This window comes from Cavia porcellus, unplaced genomic scaffold, assembly GCF_034190915.1.
Source record: "Cavia porcellus strain 051 isolate PalLab524CR breed Dunkin Hartley unplaced genomic scaffold, mCavPor4.1 scaffold_14, whole genome shotgun sequence".
NCBI lineage: Eukaryota > Metazoa > Chordata > Mammalia > Rodentia > Caviidae > Cavia > Cavia porcellus.
Window position 1 is genome coordinate 65,405,375 of NW_026947497.1, and position 21,758 is coordinate 65,427,132.

Genomic DNA, 21,758 nt, shown 5'->3' on the forward strand with positions numbered 1-21,758 from the left:
TTACCGACGTGGGTGATCACCGTGGCCAGTCGCCGGGTGAGCTCCTGGGTGGCCATTTCTTCTTTTAACCAAAACAGCATTTCACAGAAAGCTCGCTCCGTGCGCGCAGTGCGAAGCCAAGCAAAACCGCGCCTCGCGTCCCCTCCCGAGGATGCTCAGCCCGCGCCCACGTCCTGGTCCTCGCTCTCGCCGGGCACAAAACCAGGATCGCTCGCAGCCAGGGTCAACTCTCCGGGACACGCCGGGCACTCCGGTTTATTTCAGAGGCGAAGCTCGGCGTCTTCCTCACCGCGGCGCCTGGCATCGGGAGCCAGGGAAGTGTGTGCCCCGGTGTCGCTGGCAGGGCGCGCAGCCTGCCTGGCTGCGGGTCCCGGCATCGGGCCTCGGGCGCCCTCCGCGGCTGTCGCGTGCAGACAAAAGGAGGCGGCCCACCCCACGCCCCAGCGTCTCGGCCTCAGCGCCCGGCGCTCCCCGCCTGCGGGAGGCGCGCTCGCCCCAGCGATCCAGGCGCCCAGGGCTCGCCGCCGGCCGCGCTCCTTCACAGCCTCGGCCCCGCCTCCGTCCCCGCCCAGCGTCTGAGAAGAAGCTGGGGGTGGGGGGAAGATCGGGCACTGGAAGAGGGGCGGCGGTCCTGAGCACAAAGGACGCCTGCGCCAGGCTCGCCTGCCGGTCCGCTTCTCCTAATCCAGACGCCTGTTGCGCGAGGGCGGGCAGACTTAGCGCCCCTGTCCCACGAGGGGTGGGGTCACGCAGGTGCCAGCCCCGTCCCACCGTGGGCACAACCGCCCCTAGAGCCCAGGCTGCACGTTCACGTGCGCACTCCAGACCCTGCCTGCGGCCCTTTTCATTTGTGCAGCAGCTCCGGTGCTGCGCTGCTTGGCTGTCACCTGTCAGATGCCCACGACTGATTCCCATCTAGAACGGCCCCGACACCGCGTGCACGCCAGCCAGCCCTTCTCATCAGTGGCAGAGACACACAGCTCCGATGCTGTACCTGAGAGGCAGCAAGAGTCTCATTCTGTTGGGCAGAGCAGGAAAAGGCTAAGCAAGGGCCAATCTGGTTACTGGTCCCCCAGTACGCTTTGCAATGAACAGGCCCTTCCACGCGTGCTTCTGAGTTCTTCCTCTTCCACCTGCGAGAAACCAAGCCCCAAAATACCCTGGGTGCAGTTTCTAGCAGTGCACATTTACCCCGGGGTATTGAGGGCTTTTCAAAATGCTTCCTGTAAGGATGACAGGCTGTGACGAGAAGATACTACCGCGCTCACCTGTGATGCAAGATTTGGACAAAGGTTCCTCTCTCCCCAAAGGTTTGGGCACTTTACTCTCTGTCTGCACAGGTCAGGGAACTGTTTTCATATCAGCCTCTCGAGAAAGATTCAGAAAAGGGTTAAAGATCCAGAGGAAGTGAGGCAGCTTTGGATTAGCGCTTTCATTGTGGTTTCTGGTCATTCAAGGATCAGATATATTTTCAAAGAACCCAACGAGGTGTTTCCTGCTGATAATAATAGGTGCCCCGGTGCACGAAGCCAACTGTGAGTTTGGAGCAGCAGAAATCTGCATTGGCCAGGGAGACAGGTGATGCTGGAACGTGCTTGGCGGGACAGCTGAGAGCCAATCTGAAGGTTTAGTGGCCTCAGCTTGCTGGCATTGTAGGCCAGGTCTCTATGCATGGGAATCAGGAATCAGGAAAAGGCATTAAAAAGAAAACTACAGGAGAGAAGCTGTGGAAAGGAATGAGAGTGAAAAGTGATAGGATTATTTCCAGAAGATGAAAAATATTCCCAAAAGATGAGAGTATAAAGCAAAAGAGGCCCTTATTCTGGGAACACGGAAAGAGGACTGGCATGCTGGCTGCTGAAATCTGGCGATTTCTCTCATGTGGACACGTGGCGTGGGGGAATATAAGTAGCCTAAGCTTAGGGCAGTGCCCTAAAGCCATTAGAGATGCACAGATATTTCACTGGCACACATTTGGCGCCAGGGGCAGATTCTGAAGGGGGGGGGTACAGGGTTACAGGTAAATCTCTAGGGGCGGGGGAGACAGGAGCTCCCTAATTCCAGCTGAGGCTTTTTCTGGCTACAGTGTCCGGTCTGGGTCAACAGCCCTTTCAGAAAGGAATGAGAGCGGAAAGAAACAGGAAGTAGGTGCCATTCAGCCTAGCGCTGTCCTTTCCCCCACGTTCTGCACTTTTCCCAGTCTTCAGAGGTTTCCATGGAGATGAAGTGGTGCGGTCTGTGGAGAGATGCAGCCGGCAGTATCTATCTTCAGAAATCGGTTCTGCCCCCATCTCTACCGCTTGCTGTCTCAGGAGCCTGACTGAGTGGGGGTGGGGTCTGTGACCTCCAAGGTCCCCTTCCTCCTGTGACTGTGACTGAGGAGAAATGACCGCTTCAACTGGTCCTGCCGGGGAAAGGGTGATGGCTCCCATTGCTCCTATGAATACTGAATCATGCCTCCTTTTTTCCCTTCCTCCTTTTCTTTCTAATTAGGGGTTCTTTCTTGTCTCCAGGCCTGGCAAAATCAGAGGCACAAACCAGACTAGCCTGCCTCCCTCCCCAGTGAAGTCAATTAACAATCAATCAAATCTCTTGAGCATCTATTATGCTTGTGACTGCCAGCACCTAGTAAGGAGGGACTGGCCCCTGCTGGCCTGCTGTTTGCCATTTAGGCCTCACAGCAGCCCCTTTCAAGGAACTGGCCTCTCGTGGGAACTGTGATTCCGCAACGAAGGGTCAAATTGTGTGGTAAGAAACTAGACCATGTTCTGCCTTTGCGTTAAGGATTTGCCTGAACTTGGAAAAAGAAACCAGCCTCTAAGACCCACCTCAATGTCAGCCACCTGTTGGTGTGACCCCTGACAACAAGCAAGACAAAGGATCCTCCTTGCCCTGTAACCACCAGCACTGCAGATTCCTCAGCTCTTGGTGTCACAGGTGAAGGTGGGGACACCCTCAGTTTAGGTTCAGTTCGTGGTTGTGGAACTTTGAGAAGGTGGGGTTTGTTTGGTTTTTACTAAAATACAGATTCTTTGGACTCACCATTCTTTGGATTCTAGTTTAGTTGTCTGGGGCAGAACTCAGTAATCAGCACTTTTAACCGAATGTCAAGAAACACTGATGCTGCTGGTCTTGGGGCCACCGTTCTAAACCAGAGCTCTTCAAACTTCTTAGATTGCAAACTACAGCACGAGTGTGGCATTGGGAAGAGAGATCTGATTTTTCAGTGAGTGTGGCACCGAGCCCCTGAAGCCTTTGCTACATCCTGAGTGACAGGGTGGTTTTAGTGCCTTCTGGTCTAAGGAGCACAGTTGGTGAACCCACAGATAGCTTTGGGATGAGAGCCGGCCACCAAAAGTCAGCTGTTGGTGACAAGCTTGGAACTTTCTGTCCCACCCCCTGCCTCCAGGGAGAGGGGGGAGAAGGCTGGATGCAAGGAATAACCAAGAGCTAATGATTTAATCAACCATGGATACATAATGGAATCTCTATTTTTAAAATCCCTGAATGTTGGGGGGTGAAAAATGTCCTATTTGGTGAACCCTGGAGGTCCCGAGAGGGTAGTACACTTGCAGAAGGCGTGGATACTCTGCACAGCCTCTCCCCTCATAATCTATTTTTTTTTTTTAACTGGAAGTTGAACTCAGGACCTTATGCTTCCCAGGCAGACACTTGCTGCTGAGCAGCAACCCCAGCGCAACCCCTCATATGCTGTGCTCTGCATTGCTTCTATCTGCCTATTCCTGAGTTGTAGCCTTTACATTAACCCAGCACAGTAAACAAAGCCCTTTCCTGAACTCTGTGAGTCGTTCTAGCAGATTATGGGAGCTGAAAAGGTTAGGGAACTCCTAAGTAATAGCCTGCAGAAGTACAGGAGGCTGAAGGCTTGCAACTCTTGACTGAGAGGGGCAGGTGTGTTAGGGCCGAGCCTCTAACTGTGGAGCCTGTGCCAGATCCAGGTGGTTGTGTCAGGATTGAACTGTTATACTTCCAGGTGGTGTGAGAGAAATGGTCCCTTACAGCCACATACTTCACAGACAATCGAGTATACAAATCCAAGCAATGCACAAAGCAGCTGTTATGGTTTGGGTTCAGATGTCCCCGCAAAGCCTTGTACAGTTTCAGATGGGCCTTCTTCTGAGGTGGCTGAATCTACAGTTTGTGACTGATTTATAGTGCAGTGCTGGGATTAGGGAAGAGTGATGGATCAATCAGTCCACCAATTGGACTGTCACTGGCCTGACCCCAACAGTCTGGATAACATAAAAGGAGAAGGAGGCCTGTTTTCTCCTTTCACTCTTGCTGCTTTTGCTGTCTTCCACACCCTGCCCCCGGCCTGCCCTGAATTGTCACCCTCTGCCATGTGCCACCCTGCCTTACAGCCAGGCCATTATGTACTGAAACCTCTACAAATTGCGAGCTAAATAAACCTTTCCTCCTCTAACTTTGGGTGCTGGGCGTTTTGTCTCAGCATTGAGAACTGTCTGTCACTGAGATGTCAGCTGTGTGCACAGCATCCTAAGCCACTGCACTAGCATCTCTCCCCTTGCTGAAATCAGCCTGCGGCCCTGGTGTAGGAGTGGTGCGCATGCAAGTGTCTGCACAGAAGGGCGCCGGGCGGCTCGCCTGCCTCTACCTCTGCATCACCGCTCTCCACCCCATATGCTTCCTTTCTTGATTTTTTTATCTCATCTTGCAAGAGTCTCAGTCACAACCTAAACTGAATTCCTAGCCTCGTGGGATGTCTACTGCTAAAGTGATCACACTGACTGAGATTAGGACCTGGACACTGAAATGACACACAGGAAGGCCATGACAGAAGCAGGAGCCTTGAACCCCTAACTTCTTCTTTGCCAGTAGAAGTAGCTTCACCACCCCCAGAAATGGTTTCTCCACTTCCATCTGGGAAGACTGACCCTGCATTGGTTGAGGAAGCTGTAGGTTCCCCTTATACTTACACACACACACACACACACACACACACACACACACACACCATCAGATGTTTACAAAATAGTGCTGAGTGCCCTCAGGACCTCCCCACCTATCTCTTTTTTTGCTCCCAGACCTACAACTGGACTCAAGTCCCAGCAGATCCCTAAAGGTAAAATACAAAATATGGCCCATGAGGAGGTACAGCGTAGCCCAGAAGAGTTACTAAAGAGTTCTATTGTACACAGACAACAATCGGGAAAATATATGTGACAGTAGATGTGAAGGATGTGATAATCACGGAACTCTTGTTGGATCAGGCCGAATTTAGTGATACGGGCCCATAACAGAATCGCTGCATTTAGGGCTGCAGCTTCAAGGGCCAGGGCGTTGGCTAGTTGAGCATGGTGTTTCTAGAGGTGAACAAGGTACACCTATTAAATTCTTATTTCATCTGTATAATACAGATACAGATCTGTACTGATCAGTATTTGATCTGTATCAGCAGAATAGTTCTAGGTCAAGTAATCAAAAGTCATAAAAACAGAGCCCAGGCCCCCTCAGTCAATTCCCATACTTGAGCCACTTTATAGATCCAAACCCCTTGAAAGAAAGAAAGAAAGGCTGGATCCCCATTAGGAAAGACCCTAATGTACTGGCAAAATTTTTAATGTTAATTTTTGCCCATCCTCCTCCAATGGATCTGGTAGTCTTTTCTTCCAAGGGGGAGTTACACATTACAGAAAAGGAAATAATGATACTTTGGGGAGACTATTAGATACTGGATCTGTATTGTTTTTAATTCCAAGAGACCCAGTATGTGATTATAACTCAGCCATTCAGAAGAGAGGCTTATGGAGATCATTCTACCAATGAGGTATGCTATACTCTGTGTCCCTGAAAATTCACGCTGGGCTAGGGATATAGCCCAGTGCTTGCCTAGCATTCTGAGGCCCTGGGATCAATCCTAAGCACCCCCCCCACACACACACACAATCACATACTGAAACCCTAATCCCTACAGTAACAGCATAAGAGACAAGGCTGCAGGAGTGGTTAGGTCACGAGGACCCTCATGTACGGCCTGTACGGTAGAGCTTGGTTTTCCTTTCTGCCATGTGAGAAAATAACAGGAAGTTTGTAGACTAAAACTCAGAAGAAGGCCAATCAGAAATGCCCATGCTGGCACCCTCATCTCTGACTTCCCTGTCTCCAGAACTGTAAGAAATAAAGTTACATTGTTTATAACAAATTTATAATTATAATTATATACCCGATCTGTGGTACGAGTGCATTAGATGGACTAATGCACAACCCCATAGACTCAGAATCATAACTCTGTTCTCACAGCAGCCCAGTCCCAGTGCAACACTGGAACAGATACATTCGGCATGTGTAGATTCTTTCCTGTGAATTAAAAAAAAAAAAAATGAGAAAAGGTATCAGCTTTGTGCAGCGGCAGTATTGTAGCCAATAAGGTCTTTTTGAAGTGCAATTATTGTTAATTGAATGTGGTATCAGTTACAATTTTCCACCCAGATTGTTGTCATTTTTGGCTTATACGTATTTGCCACTTGAAAAAAGTACATGCAGAATTCATGGGAACACGGCAACCTCACAGCAGTGACCTCCTAGTGAATGTCTGGAAATGCTGATCACTTGTCCAGCCAAGCGGGGTTTAGAATCTCATTTCACAAATGGCTCACATGCTAAATTTCAGGCCAGAGGAAGATGACCTGAAGTGGACTGTCCAAATAAACTCCAGGAATGTGGGGACCCCAGAAGTGCTGCTCAGTTTTTCTTACTATGAGCAAGAAATGAAGGGCAAGAGGAATCCTTAGTGGTCAGCTGGATATCTGGGAGGCCAGTGTACAAATCCTGCTGTAAAGGCAGAAAGAGCCAAGATCCTGGGGTCCATCGTCTAAGTCATATCCTGTGTGGCCCAGCTCAGACTCTTCCCATGGAGGCTGGTAAGGCCCAGCACCCAGCACCCATCAGCTCTGGCTAACTTTTATCTACTGTGAGGTCTGGAGAGGTCCTGTTACCTGGCAGCACCAGTTACGTTGTGCCATTGTTTCCCCGTGTTAACTCACTCTCTCAAGGGTGGTGTAATGCACAGAAACTGATATGATGAACGCTAATGATTTGAAAGGGAAAAGAAAAATTCACACTTGCGTTTAAAGCATCCGCAGAGAATTTCACTTTGCAGTCAATGGGTCCCTGCCCTTCATCTGACTTTGTACTAGCAGTGCTTTCATTCAAAACATCGTGTGACAAGCACTGAGGTTCCTTTGGGCTCAAACTCCACTTCCCTTTTTGGGATCCAGGGAAGAAATTCAGGGTGTCTTTGTGTCAGGGTTCTGTGCACGGGTAGCTGTGATTTGAGCAGAATGGTTTTCAGGACACAGAGTAACCTAGTGCCAGGAATACTGGGATCTCCTATTTCAGGGAAGGGCGATACAGTGAAAATACTGTCCAAGCCCGTGTGTGCATCTTTCTGTACACTTCTGCCATGTGTCCTCTGCACAGTGGTGGGACGACATAAACCTTGCAGGGTTTTATATTGACCAGGAGATGAACTGACTTAGATATTTTTTACTCATTGCTGAGACAAAATACCTGATACACCAAGTTGGGAAAGGAAAGGTTTATTTCTTACAGTTTTTGGAGGTTTCAGTCCTTACTCAGTTGACTCCAAGGCAGGGTGGCATGGTGGGGCCGCAGTTCATGACAGCTGCAAATAGCAAGGCAGAAACCAGCAAGAGAGCAAGACACACCTTTTTCCTGCCATTACATTGTATACTGGCTCCACCCCTAGTTGGATGTAGCACTGACAGCATCAAGCATAATGCAAATGCATGCGGCCTTGGGGCCACCAACATAACAAGAACTGAAGGTGGTTTGAGCCTCACAAGCCACTGAAGGAGAGCCTAGGTGACAAGGAACCTCCTATTTCAGGACTATCAACTGGCTGAGGCACCCACTTGACCCCATCCTTGTAGGGCAGACATGCAGGTGATACCAGTGATTTTCTTGTGTCTGTGCTGGAAGCCTTTGTGAACTGGTGGGTTTGCTCTCCTTCCTTTGATTTGTCACAGCTGATGACTGCCTTGTCTTGGGGACCTCTTGCTGCACTGTTAAGTGCAGGGCCCAGTGATTCAGCAGTGAGGGACTGAGTGACTCCTGTGCCACACACAGCCACTGAGGCCCTGGTAGGGGAGATAGTATTGTAGTTTGGGAAAGAAGGGGTCCAACAGTCCCCTTATGAAATTCTTTAAGAAAACGTATTAATTTTTCCACTTTTTCCTCAGTATTTCATATTTCATAATGGAAAAGTGTGAGACAGTGCTGAGAATCTACTTCAATCTACTTCTCACCTATTGTTTTAAACTTTTCAAACAGGTTCAGTTTTATGATTCTTGATTTACAAGCAGCCATGGTGGACTGGGGGTTTAGCTTAGTGGCATAAATACCTGCCTGGCAAGCATGAGCTCATGAGTTTGATCCCCAGTACCAGAAAAAGAAAAAAAAAAAAAAAAAAAAAAAAACCCAAGCAGCTGTGGTGAATATTTTAGCTTTTCTCTCTTGGCAGGAACTTTTCCCACGTTGGCTCCACATACTTCCAGTATAATCTGTACTTCAGCCGCCTATCATTAAGACTTCCAGAGAAGGGCTTTTGTCACAATGTCCCTTGTTTTTCCTTCTGAAATAGGTTCCTGTAAACCACTCAGCTCTTTGTGTTCCTTCTCAGCCTCTGAGGCTCTTGTAAGCTGGTCCTCTGTGGCAGTTTCCCTGATGTCCCAGGATGTTTTCTTCCAGAATTCACCCTATTTGGCTGTTTTCTTACAGATCCGTCAAGTCTGTTTCTGCTGCCATACTTCCGCTTCATTAACTTTTACACTCTCTGCCCCGGGTTTTCACAAGGCATGCAGTCACTGTAGATGCTGCTGTGTCAGAAGCCTCTGTGGTGTATTCAGGTCCTGGGAGTGGAAGGCAGCAGCCTCAGGGTGCTGGGAACCTACTCCAGGGTCCTTTTCACGCAGACCTTTCAGGGTCCTTCTGTGTGCTCTCCTGCCCAGTCCCCTGGCCAGAATTTCTGTTTCATCCCTTCACATTTCTGTTCAATCATTTTTTTAATCCTACTTTAGTGTTTCTGTGCTACTGCACTTTAAACTTAAAAGGAAATAGCACATTTGAATATCTAATTATGAGTAACATCTTGGATTTTGAGATTTATATTTTTTTGTTTTACACTGATTGTCTTTAGCCAACCAACTATAGACTTCTCTTGAACAAATGTCACTTTGTTGGATAATAAAATGATCTTGTGATCTTGGATTTTGGGAAATATTTGTGTGCTTTGAATAAATTCTGTTGGAGACACTTCCATACATGTATTTCAATATGAACAGTGACTAAAAGCATAATCAATGATAAAAGATGTACACAAATTTAGTCTACCAATTTTCTGTTGTATGGCTTCTGGGCACTGCTATAGAACATATCAGGATTTCTTCAAGGGCATTTATACTTTCTCTCCCCCATTTATTCTTTAATCATCTGGAATTTATTCTTATGTAAAGTATGAATTATTAGTTGCCTCTTTGCAATGGCTAATCCAGTTGTGCTAATCCAGCTCACACTTGTGAATTTTTCAAGTTTTTTAAAATCAAGGATATATTTTGAACTTCATCAAATGCCTTTTTGGCATTGATGATAGTTTTCTTTTAAATAACTAATACAATTATATCTACATTTTTAGAAATGGCATATATTTATTTAGTTAGGATTTTTGTGTTGATATTCATGAATAAGAATTTCTCTGGTCAGTATAGATGTGTATGCTGCACATGTTTTGGGAGACTTTGATATAGTACTTTATAAATAGAATTTGGAATGTTGTCTTCTTTTTCTGTCTTCAAATAGAAACAAGAACAAAGCATGGTGGTGCACTCCTGTAATCCAGCATGCTCAGAGGCTGAGGCAGGGGGCTCTGTAGGTTTAAGCACAGCCTGGCCAATTTAACAACTTAGCAAGACCCCCCCCCTCAAAATGAAAAATAAAAAAGAAAGAAAAAGCGGTGGGGTGATTGCTCAGTGTGAAGGTCTTCAGTTCAATCCTCAGTACCAAAAAAACCAAACAATAGCAACTTTCTCTGATCCTTAAGGTTACACCATAGAACTGTCAGAAATAATTTGACTCTGTGGATTTAGGTATGGGAAAATGCACTTCTCCATTTCTTCTTTGATAATCAGCCTACTTAGTATTTTTATCCTTGGAATATTTTGGTAGATTGTATTTTCTTGGCATTTCATCCATTTTATTTATGCCTTCAAACACACTGCATAGTTTAGTAATCTCAATCTCTATTTTTTTGTGTCTATAAATTATTTCTCCTACCATTTTGTATTTTGTGCTTCTCTTTGTTTCTTGCTTAGTCAGCCAACCATCTTATTGCCGCCTTTTTCAAACCTTTTACTTAGTGTTTCTATAGCTATTTCCTCAGTGATAGACTTCTTTTAGCTTTACTGATACCTTTTTCTTTCCTTAGGTTTCCTCCACTGTTTTTTTTTTTCCCCTAAATTTCTGAATTGGATATCTCACTTATTTTGTAGTTTCTCCTGAGCACTGCATTAGCATATTCCAGATATATTAATATGCGATGTATCTTTATACCATTTTTAAAGATAGCCAGGAATTTCGATTTTCAGACGGTTAAAAGAAGGATGTTTTTTCTAACGCGCGTTTCTCACATTTTTGAAGAATCCTCGCAGTTCTGTATTCTTTTTACTCTTCACTCCTTTTTTAAAATCCTATGATAGCACTGCTCTTTCGCCTCTGATGTTCGGACTGAAGTCATGAGGGCAGTTTCTCATGCCGGTGTCCGCAAAAGAGACGACACTGCGCCCCTGCCCCGGAGAAAGACGGACCCTGACCCCTGCAGCCCGCGGCGGGGAGACCCCTCGGGGAAGGCGCAGGCGCGGCCGGCGGGCCGGAAGCAGGTGCCACTAGGCGGGCATGCGCCCCCCGCCCCCGCCCCGAATGCCTTGCTTCGATTGGTCAAGCTCTTGGCTCGGGCCTGGACGGTGGCCAGAGTAGGCCAAGCGCTTCCAGACTTAACGGAGCGCTGATGCGGGAGACAACGGAGACTGTGAGATCTCCGGTCCGGCTCTGGGACGTGACGCTGCTGGCACGGCGGAGAGGAACCAGGGGCAACGTCTCCAAGCCTGCTGTAGCCGCCGAGGTAACGGAGGACAGAGCACGGTGGGGCACCAAGGAACTCGGGGGAGGGAGGACAGGAACCTGCGCGTCGGTGGACTTTGTTTCCAATCCCACTGCCTGCCCGGTGAGACCACACATGGTCCCGCTTGTCCCTCGCCACCGGACACAGGGTACAGGACGCTTTTCTATTGCCAATTTTTCTACGTAGAGATAAGTTGTCCTTTCTAGGACATTTATTTATTCATCCTTTGTTATCCAGCAATTCATAAACTCATTCTGTGGATCGTAATACATCAGTATTTGTTGATTATGCCATTGTTTGACCAGTGGGAGTCAGCAACATGGGTCATTTTCACCTGATCCCCTCATCCTGTCTTCTAGCACAAGGTATTCCAAGCTCACCTGCCTCAGAATCAGCTATTTCTCCAATAAGTCCTGCTTTCTATATTTATTAAATATATTACCATAGGAAACTGTTCTTGTCTGTATCCATATATCTTCACATGTATTTAAAAACAACAACAACAACAGCAACAGCTTTATAACGTCACCTCAGTTCCAGTGCAACATCTCAGGGTTTGCTTTCTTTGGTCTCCCCTTTCCATAATTGTATCTCCTCCTTTGAGAACAGGAAGGTTGGCTTTCCCTGTTCATGGTATAGTCACTTAGTTGTTTAATCCTGTAATGTACATAGTTTCAAAATGCTTGCTCATACCATTGTGAAAAATAAGCCAGCTCACTGGAGCTCAGTGCTACTTTTACAGTTGTTTTTGCCCTGGGTTTCTATTATAAAAAATATAAAGGTTACAAAGGCTACCAGAGGTGTTGTGGTTACATAGGCTACAAAATCTCTATAATTAAAATATGAAATGGACGTGTGAATATATAAAAAGGCAAGTAGAATAGAACAGAACAATGAAAAAATAGTTCCAAATGCACACAGAAAGATTAAAGATGGCATCATACATCATTGGGACAGAGTTGGGTTTTGCAGTAAAATGGTGCTGGGCCAAAAAGGATAATCATTTGGAAAAAGACAAAATTAGACCTATGCCTCATCTCATGTACAAAAATAAAGTCCAAATGGACTAGGGGTCTCTGTAAAAAGTGAAACTGCCAAGGAGGAAAGAAAAAAATGATTTTTAAACTATAACTCAAAATTCACAAGCAGCAAATGAAAAAACTGTGATTAATTTGATTACATAAAACATTGAATGACACATTCACCACAAATAAGTCAAAAGACAACAAACGACTAAGAGCAAATATTTGGAACATGTATCACAGGTAAAATCTTTAATATTTAAATTTGAACTTTAAATCTTTTCCAGATTACTTTTCCCCATTTACATTCAGTAGTGGCCCAGTTGTACTTTTTTGCATCAAAATGTCTAAATAAATTATATTGCCTTTAAAGATAAGTATCATTCATTTAAAAAAAAAAAAAAGACGTATGTCCTGTGTTGTAGGGACTCAGAAGTAAACCTGAGGGAGGAATTAATGTTTAAATGATTGATTAAAAATTTTCCAGGAAAAAATAGAAGAGGAAAGCAGGAGAATGGGATCAGGAGGGGAAGAAGGCGAGCCAGCTGCCCTGCAAGGTGCTCTTTGAGCCCCACATCCCCAGCTGAACAGCTGTGAAATCAGTGTAGTGAGTTCCTGATTGACCTTAACCAGAGAAACGCTGGTGGTTTTTGGGTTTGTTTTTCGTTGTTGGATTTATTTATTTATTTATTTATTTATTTATTTATTTTTGGTACTGGCAGTCAAACTCAGGACCTCATGCTCACCAGGCAGATGCTGTGCCACTGAGTTAAATCCCTGGCCTCCAGCAAGCTGGTGTTCTATCCCCACCCCTTCATTCTTTAGCTAAGGATCTAAATTCCCACATACTTGGTGCTGGTTTTATTTTTTTTAAAAATACTAGCTTCAGACAGTGCAAAGAGGATTATTCAGAACCTCCTTTTAAATTTTTGTCTGTGTGCACGTGGAACAGCATGTCTGTAAAACTGTGAAGCTGAAGCTTTCATTCTTTCTGTGTAGACTAGGACTAGTGCCCTTTGTGTTGATCGTTGTCAGTTTTTCTGTTTTTGTTTTTGGGAGGGGTTCATTATGTGTTCCAGGCTAACTTTGAACTCACTGTGTAGTCCAGACTGGCCTCAAATTTGTGGTTGATGCACCTGCCTCAGCCTCCGGAGTAGTGGGGTTACAGTCATGTGCCATCTCACCTGGCTTGTCAAGTTTGAATGTCGTTTGCAACATGAAAACTGCAGTGATGTGTTACTGGTTAGGAGTCTTTGTGCTCTGCGATCCATCTGTTTCAGGCTGTTTTCAAAGCTCACTGGTAATAGTTATGGAATAAAGTTTGTCTTAAGAAAACTGTAGGCTTCATTAAGATTGTGATGAATCAAGCTACAGTTTCCTATTACAGAAAGACATTTATCTGTAAAGTTAATGATCAGTAAATACATGTCTGAACATTGTGCTTCTTTCATCATTTGTACATCTACAAAAAATAATGTGAGAAATGTTTGTTCTTTGGGGTTTTTAAAATTATGTAGCTTGTATCACAAAGAAATGAGCATCCCTAGCTTAAAAAAGACACAAAACTTAAAACGAGATGCTGAAGTAGTATTTGTTGAGTTTTTCCCTTAGGAAGTCCCTTTTTCCTTTTTTCCTTCCCTCCTGTACTAGTTGTAAGGAAGTTACAGTTGTTAGATTTTTTTGGTGAGGTAGGGAAAACAAAAGCAGAAAAACAAAACAAAACAAAAAGACCGTTATTGCTATTGCAGGTAGGGAAAGACAGCAGAACAGTGGGCAATCCCTCTGAGGCAGAGGGAGCAGCCATTAGGCTGCTTACTAGGTTTTATAGGGGGTGGAGCTTGAAGTGGTAGGCAGAATGACCTATTGATAGCTGATTGGAGGAGTGCTGGCGCATGCGCATGCACACACCCACAAAAAGGAAGTGTACCTCGAGTTTAGAAGAAGAGTGTGAAAGTCAGTGTTGGAGAGGCGTGTTGTTGTTCGAGGGTCCCACCATGTTGGGCAGGCGCCATGCTGGGCCTGATAAGAGCTCCAGAAAGGCAGATCCTATCAGCCGTTTTTAGGTCACACTTAAGCAAAACATTTTTTTAAACTTTCAAGTTATTCATATTTGATGAACCAGATGAAAAGGTTGAGCTAGGGCCGTGGTGGCAAATCTATGGCAGGGGTATTGTTTTTCTTTTAACCACTTACCAGAACAATTATCTAAATACAGAATGGCCAAAATTTTCCATAATTTTTTCATTAACTGCATAAGGTAACGTGAAATATAAAAATGACAATTTTATTAAATGTATTTAATACAAGGATCCATGGGTTCAGGTGACCCCTGGATAGCACTGCCAGAGCAAACCCTTAGATGGTTCAGTGGTTGAGACGAATGTTATTGATTGAAAACTGGTGGTCAACTTAATGCCAGTGGAATTAAATTACGATGCTGCTGAGCATAAGTGTTTCACCTGAGGAGAGTTGCCAGCATAAATAGAGATGTGGAGAAGGAGAAGGGAGGTGCGTTGGGGCCTTGAGGCTTTATGAGAACTCATACAAGTTGCTTGGGGCTAGGTAATGTTTTTCTCATGGATACACATAAAATAGTGTGGTGCCTTTCAGGACAGCCTTGGTCTTTGTTGTGTGACTTCTCTGCTTCAGCGTAGAACCCTCGTCCCACTAGCACAGCTCTTTCACCCTGCTGGCATAGGCTTCCTAGTTTCCACCACTGACCTTTGGGCCTTCCCGGCACAGATCCGTAAAAAAGACTGGCATGAGTCCTTCTTGTGGGTTCTGGACCTTCAGTTGGTCTTGTGGGAGGCATTGTCATGAGCTTTGGGTCTTCATCTGGACTCATGTGGGACATTGCTGTGGGATTTAGGCCCTTGGCTAAGTATTCTGTCTTTACGTTGTGGATTCCTGCATTTCTTTGTGTTAGCTCTGGGTGACCATTATAAAAATAATATTATAAATTCCCTGATTCTAATTGTTCTCTGCACAAACCCTGACTACAACAATGAAAGCTGTTAATGTAGGAGGTTTTTTTTTTTTTTTTTTTTTTTTTTCCTAATCTAAACCTCAGTAATGAGGTTTAACTTCAGTATTGGCACTTTGAAGTACATAAGTGGATTTGGGCCTGCAGCTGAGCCCTTGTCTCTTAAGAGATCACTGAGCTGGGGATTCAGGGTCAAATCTATGAGGTTGACTAGGCATTCAATCCAGGGTTCAGTGTGCATAGCCCCTTTCTCTGGCCGGCAGGTTGGGATGTCACAGTGTAGCTGGGAAGTGCTATATTGTTCTGTCCCCCTGCCAAGAGGAAGTGTTTCCCACAATCTCTGTCTAACTCAGTTCAATAGTAAGACAGGGACGCTTGGTCTCAAACATTTCTCTAGTTGTATTATGAAAACTGTCGTATCTGCTTAGTTGATTGTTCAGCATTATTTATTCTTGTCTCTTCTTTAAGACTGTGTTGCTTTCTGCCTCAGAATTAATATACCAATGTGATCGAGAAGATAGTGAGAGATCCACTTCAAATTCTGGTGAAGAAGGAAGAGGTAACCCCTGGAAAGGACCTGTGTTTTACAGTAATTTTGAAAGAAGGTAATGTTTTTTTCATGGATACACATAAAAACAACTGCCAAGGCTTTTTGATTTTGTCTTTTTTATTGAAACTCTGCTGAAAATGAAGAAACCAGGATCGTGTCTTAGTATTCGTAATGTGGCTAGCAGAGTAAGCACAAGATGGAAAACAAGGGCGGATGTGGTAGTGCATGCCTGTAATCCCAGCATTGGGGAGGCCGAGGCAGGAGAGTTGCTGCAAGTTTAAAGCCAGCCTGGGCTACATAGTGCTGTTGATATCTACTTATTTTCTTAGTAAGCAGAGGCAGGATCTAGGTACAGTGTAGCGTTGAAGTGCTGCATTGTGTGTGTTTCCTGCTCTAAATAAAACTGTCACCTTCCTGGCCCTGCCTGCCATGGTATCTTAGCAGCAGGGATGCTTGGTCTCATACATAGTTACCATTCAAGCCTGCGATTGACAAGGGACTCTTGGGAATAAGGCCTGTTAATATTTTGCAGGTGGTAACAGAAGGAAAAAGATGTTATCTGGAGGGGATCCAGGTAATAAACAAATGATACTTTTGTCACTGACTAATTGGTAAGTATTCCAGTTCCATGTTTAATTACATTATTAGTCTGCCAAAAGTGGGTAGAGAGAAAGAGTAACAGTCCTCTACCCACTCTAGCTGAGGGAAACAAAGGCCACAGTGGCATGCACAAAAGTGTGCGGAAATTTCTCTTCAGATCAGAATTTGGATATATACTCTCTTACCAGATTCTCGATTTTTACATACTGCTAATGGCTGTGGTTTTACACTGACCTGCCAAAGTATATTCTTAAGTATGTGTTACCTGCTTTGAATCCCTTGCTTTTTTTTTTTTTTTTTTTGGTCTTTTTCGTTTTTATCGGTACCGGGGATTGAACTCACAACTGCCTGCTTGCAAGGCAGGCGCTTATGCCGCTGAGCTAAATCCCCAGCCCCAAATTCCTTGCTTTTGTTTGGGTGAAATAAATTCGTGTATTGGTTTTCAAGGTGGTTTTTGTTAACCGGAGAACTTTTAAAGTCAGGCAGATGGACTGGGGATTTAGCTCAGCAGCACAAGTGCTTGCCTGGCAAGCACAAGGTTGTGAGTTCAATCCCCCATACCAGTAAGTTAATAAAAAGAATAAATATCAGGTCAGGCAGATGAATTAGGAAAATGATCCTAGCACCTTGTAATATAACTTGTTTAAATTGTATTGGGGGAGATTTGTGGTTGATCAGTAGGCTATGAAAAAGCACATGTGATAGGTAACCCAGATTTTGGACACAATAGTGTTTATATTAAAAGGTAAAAAATCAACAACAATGTTATATCTAGTTCTCCTTAGCCTACACATTTTTTGTGTGTCGTGTTGCTCATTTCTTGTGCTTTCTTGACAGTTTATAATGGGAGCTTTCTCAGCATTTTCTGGTAGTGGCTTGTGTTGGTCTTGGCTTACTTTTAGTGGTTTTAGCACTAATAAATTGAATCGTGCCTTGCTATTAATGTAAAAGTCACTTTATTTTTGCACAGTAGTTGATAGTAGCTGACAAGGAGGTAATCAGAAATGTCATGAACCCAGGTTAGGACATAGATTCATAAGTGAAACAGCATGACATTTGGATAAACAACAGTCGGTTTCTTTACATTTCTTTTTCTCTCAGCTTGGTGCTTGGATATTTTAAGTTAAGGATTTTTTGATAGGTTGTTTTGACAGAGAGCTGTGGTGGCAAATACGTTTCAGTCATTTATGTCACAGCACATGGAAAGAACTGAACAGAAAGCAATGTAATTGTGGGTTAAGAGAATAAATCCCTAGAGATTTCTCCTTCCTGGAAAAGGTTTTAAGTCCTGGACCAAGGCTGTCACATAGAACTTTCTGTGGTGGCAGAAATGTTCTGTATCTGCCCCATCCAGCAGGAGTGACAGCTTACACCTGGGGGATAGAAGGTGACTAATGCAGCAGAGAAACTGGATTTTCTAATTTAATTTTGTTTTATTTGTGATTTTGAGACAGTGTCTCACTATACAGTATAGCCTGGTCTTGAACTCACTAGTAACTCAAACTGGTCTTGAACTCTCAATGATCCTCCTGCCTCAGCTCTTGAATGCTACAATTATGGATGTCTGCCACCATGCCTGGCCTCTATTTAATTTTAATTATTTTAAATTTAAAGTTACATGTGGCTAGTAACTGATTCATTGAACAACATAATCTTAAACAGTAGTGAACATTTTAGAATTTAGAACATTTTAAAATTTAACATTTGCAAAAATGTGTCAGTGGTTTATGTAACTGTTCCTTTTGTTCTGTCTCTGGGTTGACATCTGTTGCAAGCTGCTGACCACTCTTGGCTTTGCCACGGGCTTTAATTTTACTGCTCCATACCCAGTACTACTGCCTGCTTTATAATTACTGATGGTGGGGTGCTGCACAAGCTCAGCTCTTGTCTTTCCCTGGGGGGAGGGTGGTGGAGGATAAAGAAAAACAGAGACAAGATGTGGAAAGGTGAGGTCAGGGGAGCCTCTTCTCCTGGTGCGAGAGAAAGAACCACTCCACGCCTGCAGCATGTTTATTTATACACTCAGGAGGCTGCTGTGGAGTCAAGTCCCTCCGCCTAGCAATCCGTTTGCCTGGCTCAGCTCACATGCCTCACGTTCTTGGAGCTGGAACAGCTCGTCCCTGAGGCTCACCTTGGGTGCTCTGTGTCCTCTGTGCTGGCCTTGCTTTACCCCCACACATGTGATCAGTCTCCAGCTTCAGCCCCTCCCCACACTGGAGATGCCTGGTAAAAATCTTCTTTTGCAGCCAGAGGAGTCTTAAATCCACAAATTTTTGTATTAACCACCAATTTTTTTCTTTTTCTCTAAATACTCTAATCAGTATCTAGTACTTCAGTGAAAAGCACGCTCTGTATAATCTGGGGCAAATAATCAGCCAACAATGGTTAGTAAGTAATTCACATTGTTCAGTAGTTTGTGTGCTGCTGGATTAGTGATATTCTGATCAATAATTTTCCTATTTTTCAGAATTTGCCGTGAGAGTCAACTTAGAAGACATTTGTGACCATGAATATTAAAGACAAGGATTCTTTGTGACGCTGAGGTTTTTTTCCAGTACTGCGGTGGAGGAAACGTCCGGGGACACAGTCAGTGTTATTTCGTTCCTGGTATGAGAGGAAAGTGGCTGCGGCTACTGAAAAGGTGATTAGAAGGCATCCTGTACTTTTTCCTTTGGGAATATTTAACTATTGTCTCAATGCTGAAAGCAGATCAGAAAGAGATTTTGATAGCAAACCAGTTTTAGTCATGAGTTCACATGAGGAAAATCATTGGCTTTATCTTAACTCTGTCAAGTTAGGTATTAAAAGACAGGGTTTGTAAGAATTCTTCCCAGAACTTTTTTCATAGTTCTGAAAAGGGTTATATTGGATGTTATTGTAGTCAGGGGTTTACAAGAACAATACAGTACAGGACACAGAATTGATAGTATTGTATCTAATGGCCACCCAAGGAGTCAAATACAAAGAAAGTGCAGGAAATCTGTCTATACACTAAAGACCTAGACAATCCAGCTGAGACCCTGAATCCCATGGCAGTATTCTGCTTGAATTCAGCTGAAGACCTAGAGCCCATGACAATGACTCATGCAAGTCTGTTTCACAGATCTAAGCTAGAAAGGCCCCAAGGTCAGCGATGGAATCTAGAAAGTCTGTGCCAGCGTGGTGAAGGATCTGTGCCAGCAGGAGAGGGTTCTTTACTGCAGCCAAGAAGCAATTGTGCTAGCAGGCTGAAGGTTTTATACTGGAGCTAAGAAGCAAAGCTTAAATAAGGACCTGGGCTCCCCCAAAAAGTACCACAGCCATCCTTGGCTACAGTGAGGTCCCAAGCTCCTCTGATGATGAGAACAGCTGAGTTTGTATTAGGAAGCCAGTGTGACGAGCTGCTCCTGGAGACTGAACAGCACACATCTTCCCCTGCGGAGCCAGGGAGCAGTAAAGTAAGGACCAGAGCTCCCCCAAAGTGAGCTGCAGCCATTCTCAGCAACAAGGTCCCAAGCTCCTCTGATAACAGCCAAGTTCGTATCAGGAAAGAAGCCTGACGAGCTCCTCCAGGAGAACCAGCTCTTCTTCCTCTCCAGGTCTCCTTTTTATCTTTGCAGCCGTCCTCCGGTGGGCCCTCACCCAGCACCACGCTGACGCAGCTCAGCTGGTATTAAGTGGACCACTAGGTTTTAATCCACCATAGAAGCTTTCTAAAAGTAAGGTGTGGTGAACCAAAAGGTACAGCTGTATAAAATCCGGCAGTTACATCACAGGAGCAAATCTGCCCTTGCATATTTTTCATTGGGCTGAACACATTACACAGTAAGTGTTCAATAAGTTATAATAAAATATATTTTTCTTTAAAGTGGTTTGGTTCTTATTCCTCAAAAAAAATTGTAGTTTTTGCCATAATCCCATTTTCAAAGGAAGATGAAACAGCACTTTGGAATATGCATAGACGAATTACATGAAAACATGGTATTTCATTAATAGATTACATGGTTTCAGGCTCACTGCTGTTGCAGTAGTGCACAGTGATCAGCACAGTGTTCACATACGCTGTCTGCCAGTCATCCGCTCTTTACGAGAGAAAAGCGTTTGCGTGTGGATTTCTCTCTGAGTGGCAGGCATTTCTGGTACATGCAGAATCACAGTAAGGTTCCCCTGAACCCAGCCGTCCCTTCATAGCACCTCAGTTTTTCTTTCCTTCCTTTCTTTGTTTTGTAAAGAGTAGAGTCTTATACAGATGTAAGGCTATGCACTCTCAAGCTATCACAAGAAAGCTACCACTGATTCAATTAGACGTCTTTAAAATTTTTGTATAAATATATTCACAAAATAACTAGGTGGCTGGAGGACTCCAGCACTTCACAGAGTAGAGCAGGATTCATAGAGACCTACAAGTGTTTGGAGTGTGGGTTAGGGTTACAGAGACAGCTTTGATTTTTAAACATCATTAATACAAATGCAGGACTTGTAATATCATTATTGAAAATGCATAAAATAAAATGTCACTTAGGCATTTATGTCAAATATTTAGATGATTGTTTTCATTCTGAAAGAATAATACTTTTTATTGTAAAGGATAGATTTTTAGACTAAGGACTAGTGAAGGCTTCTAAGAAGTAAAGTTTAACTTTTTTTGGTCAGTACTGGAGCCTTTGTACCTATAGCCCCATACCTTTAATTTTTTACTTTGAAACAAAAAACAAAAAGTCTCTAAACTGCTAAGTCCCTAAACTGCCCGGATGCACTTAAACTTACAATCCTCCTGCCTCAGCGTCCCCAAATCCTGGGATTACAGGCAGGTACCGCCATATGGCAAAATTTGATCACAGAACAGCAATAATCTCTGGGTTTCCCTTAAACATAAACTACAGAATTTCCATTTATACTAATTGTTACAAATTAAAAAAAAAACAAAAATTTTTTTGAAGCTAGTTAACATCGTAGGCCTGAATGTAAGGAAGGAGAGGAGATGGGAAAAGACAATAAAATTTTTCCAATCTGGAGCCCTGATTGAAGTTGTTCCAAACAAAATAGCACCACTGAACCATTTTCACCAAACAGCATTCACCCTTACTGTGTATATCCTGAGTTCTCCTGTACTCTGGTGGTGCCTGACTCCGTAGCCCTGAACTCAAGAGTGAATGCACTTTGAAGAAGCTGCCAGGAGAGAGCTCCCAAGTTCTGTTCCCCGCGAAAGTGGTGGCGACTTGATCATCACCGCAGCAGAACCAAGCTCCAGGTTCCCTCGCAGTGGACAGTGTAATCAAAAGGCCATATTAGGCCTAGCACTGGGGGTACGAGGTATCTGTCAGGAAGTCCCTTTAATCCTTCCCATGTGGCTCCACCGTCCTCCTTGTTGGAGAAGGATTTTCATGAAACCTTTTCTGAATGTTCATTTTTGTGAAAATACACTCAAATTACAGGTTTCTTAGTCTA

The 21,758-nt window shown here is 44.3% G+C and overlaps 1 protein-coding gene and 1 non-coding gene across 7 annotated transcripts in view; one reads left to right on the forward strand and one right to left on the reverse strand.

Annotated features, from left to right (window-relative positions):
* Mcf2l2 (MCF.2 cell line derived transforming sequence-like 2) overlaps positions 1-462 on the reverse strand; it is a 196,929-nt gene extending 196,467 nt beyond the window's left edge. For 3 of the 6 annotated variants that reach the window (XM_063261115.1, XM_063261113.1, XM_063261112.1), the window contains exon 1: positions 5-461. Coding sequence is in view for 4 of the 6 variants with exons in the window: in XM_063261112.1 (XP_063117182.1) it covers positions 5-80 (76 nt within the window). In the remaining 2 variants the exon portion in view is untranslated. Of the gene's footprint in view, positions 1-4 lie in introns of all 6 variants that reach the window. The other 3 variants (XM_063261110.1, XM_063261109.1, XM_063261111.1) reach the window with 2 other exon arrangements.
* A 15,380-nt stretch (positions 463-15,842) lies between these two features.
* LOC111753628 (small nucleolar RNA SNORA81) lies at positions 15,843-15,967 on the forward strand. The gene has a single exon (XR_002788426.1). It is a non-coding gene; the product is annotated as a small nucleolar RNA SNORA81 (small nucleolar RNA).
* Positions 15,968-21,758: the final 5,791 nt, after the last annotated feature.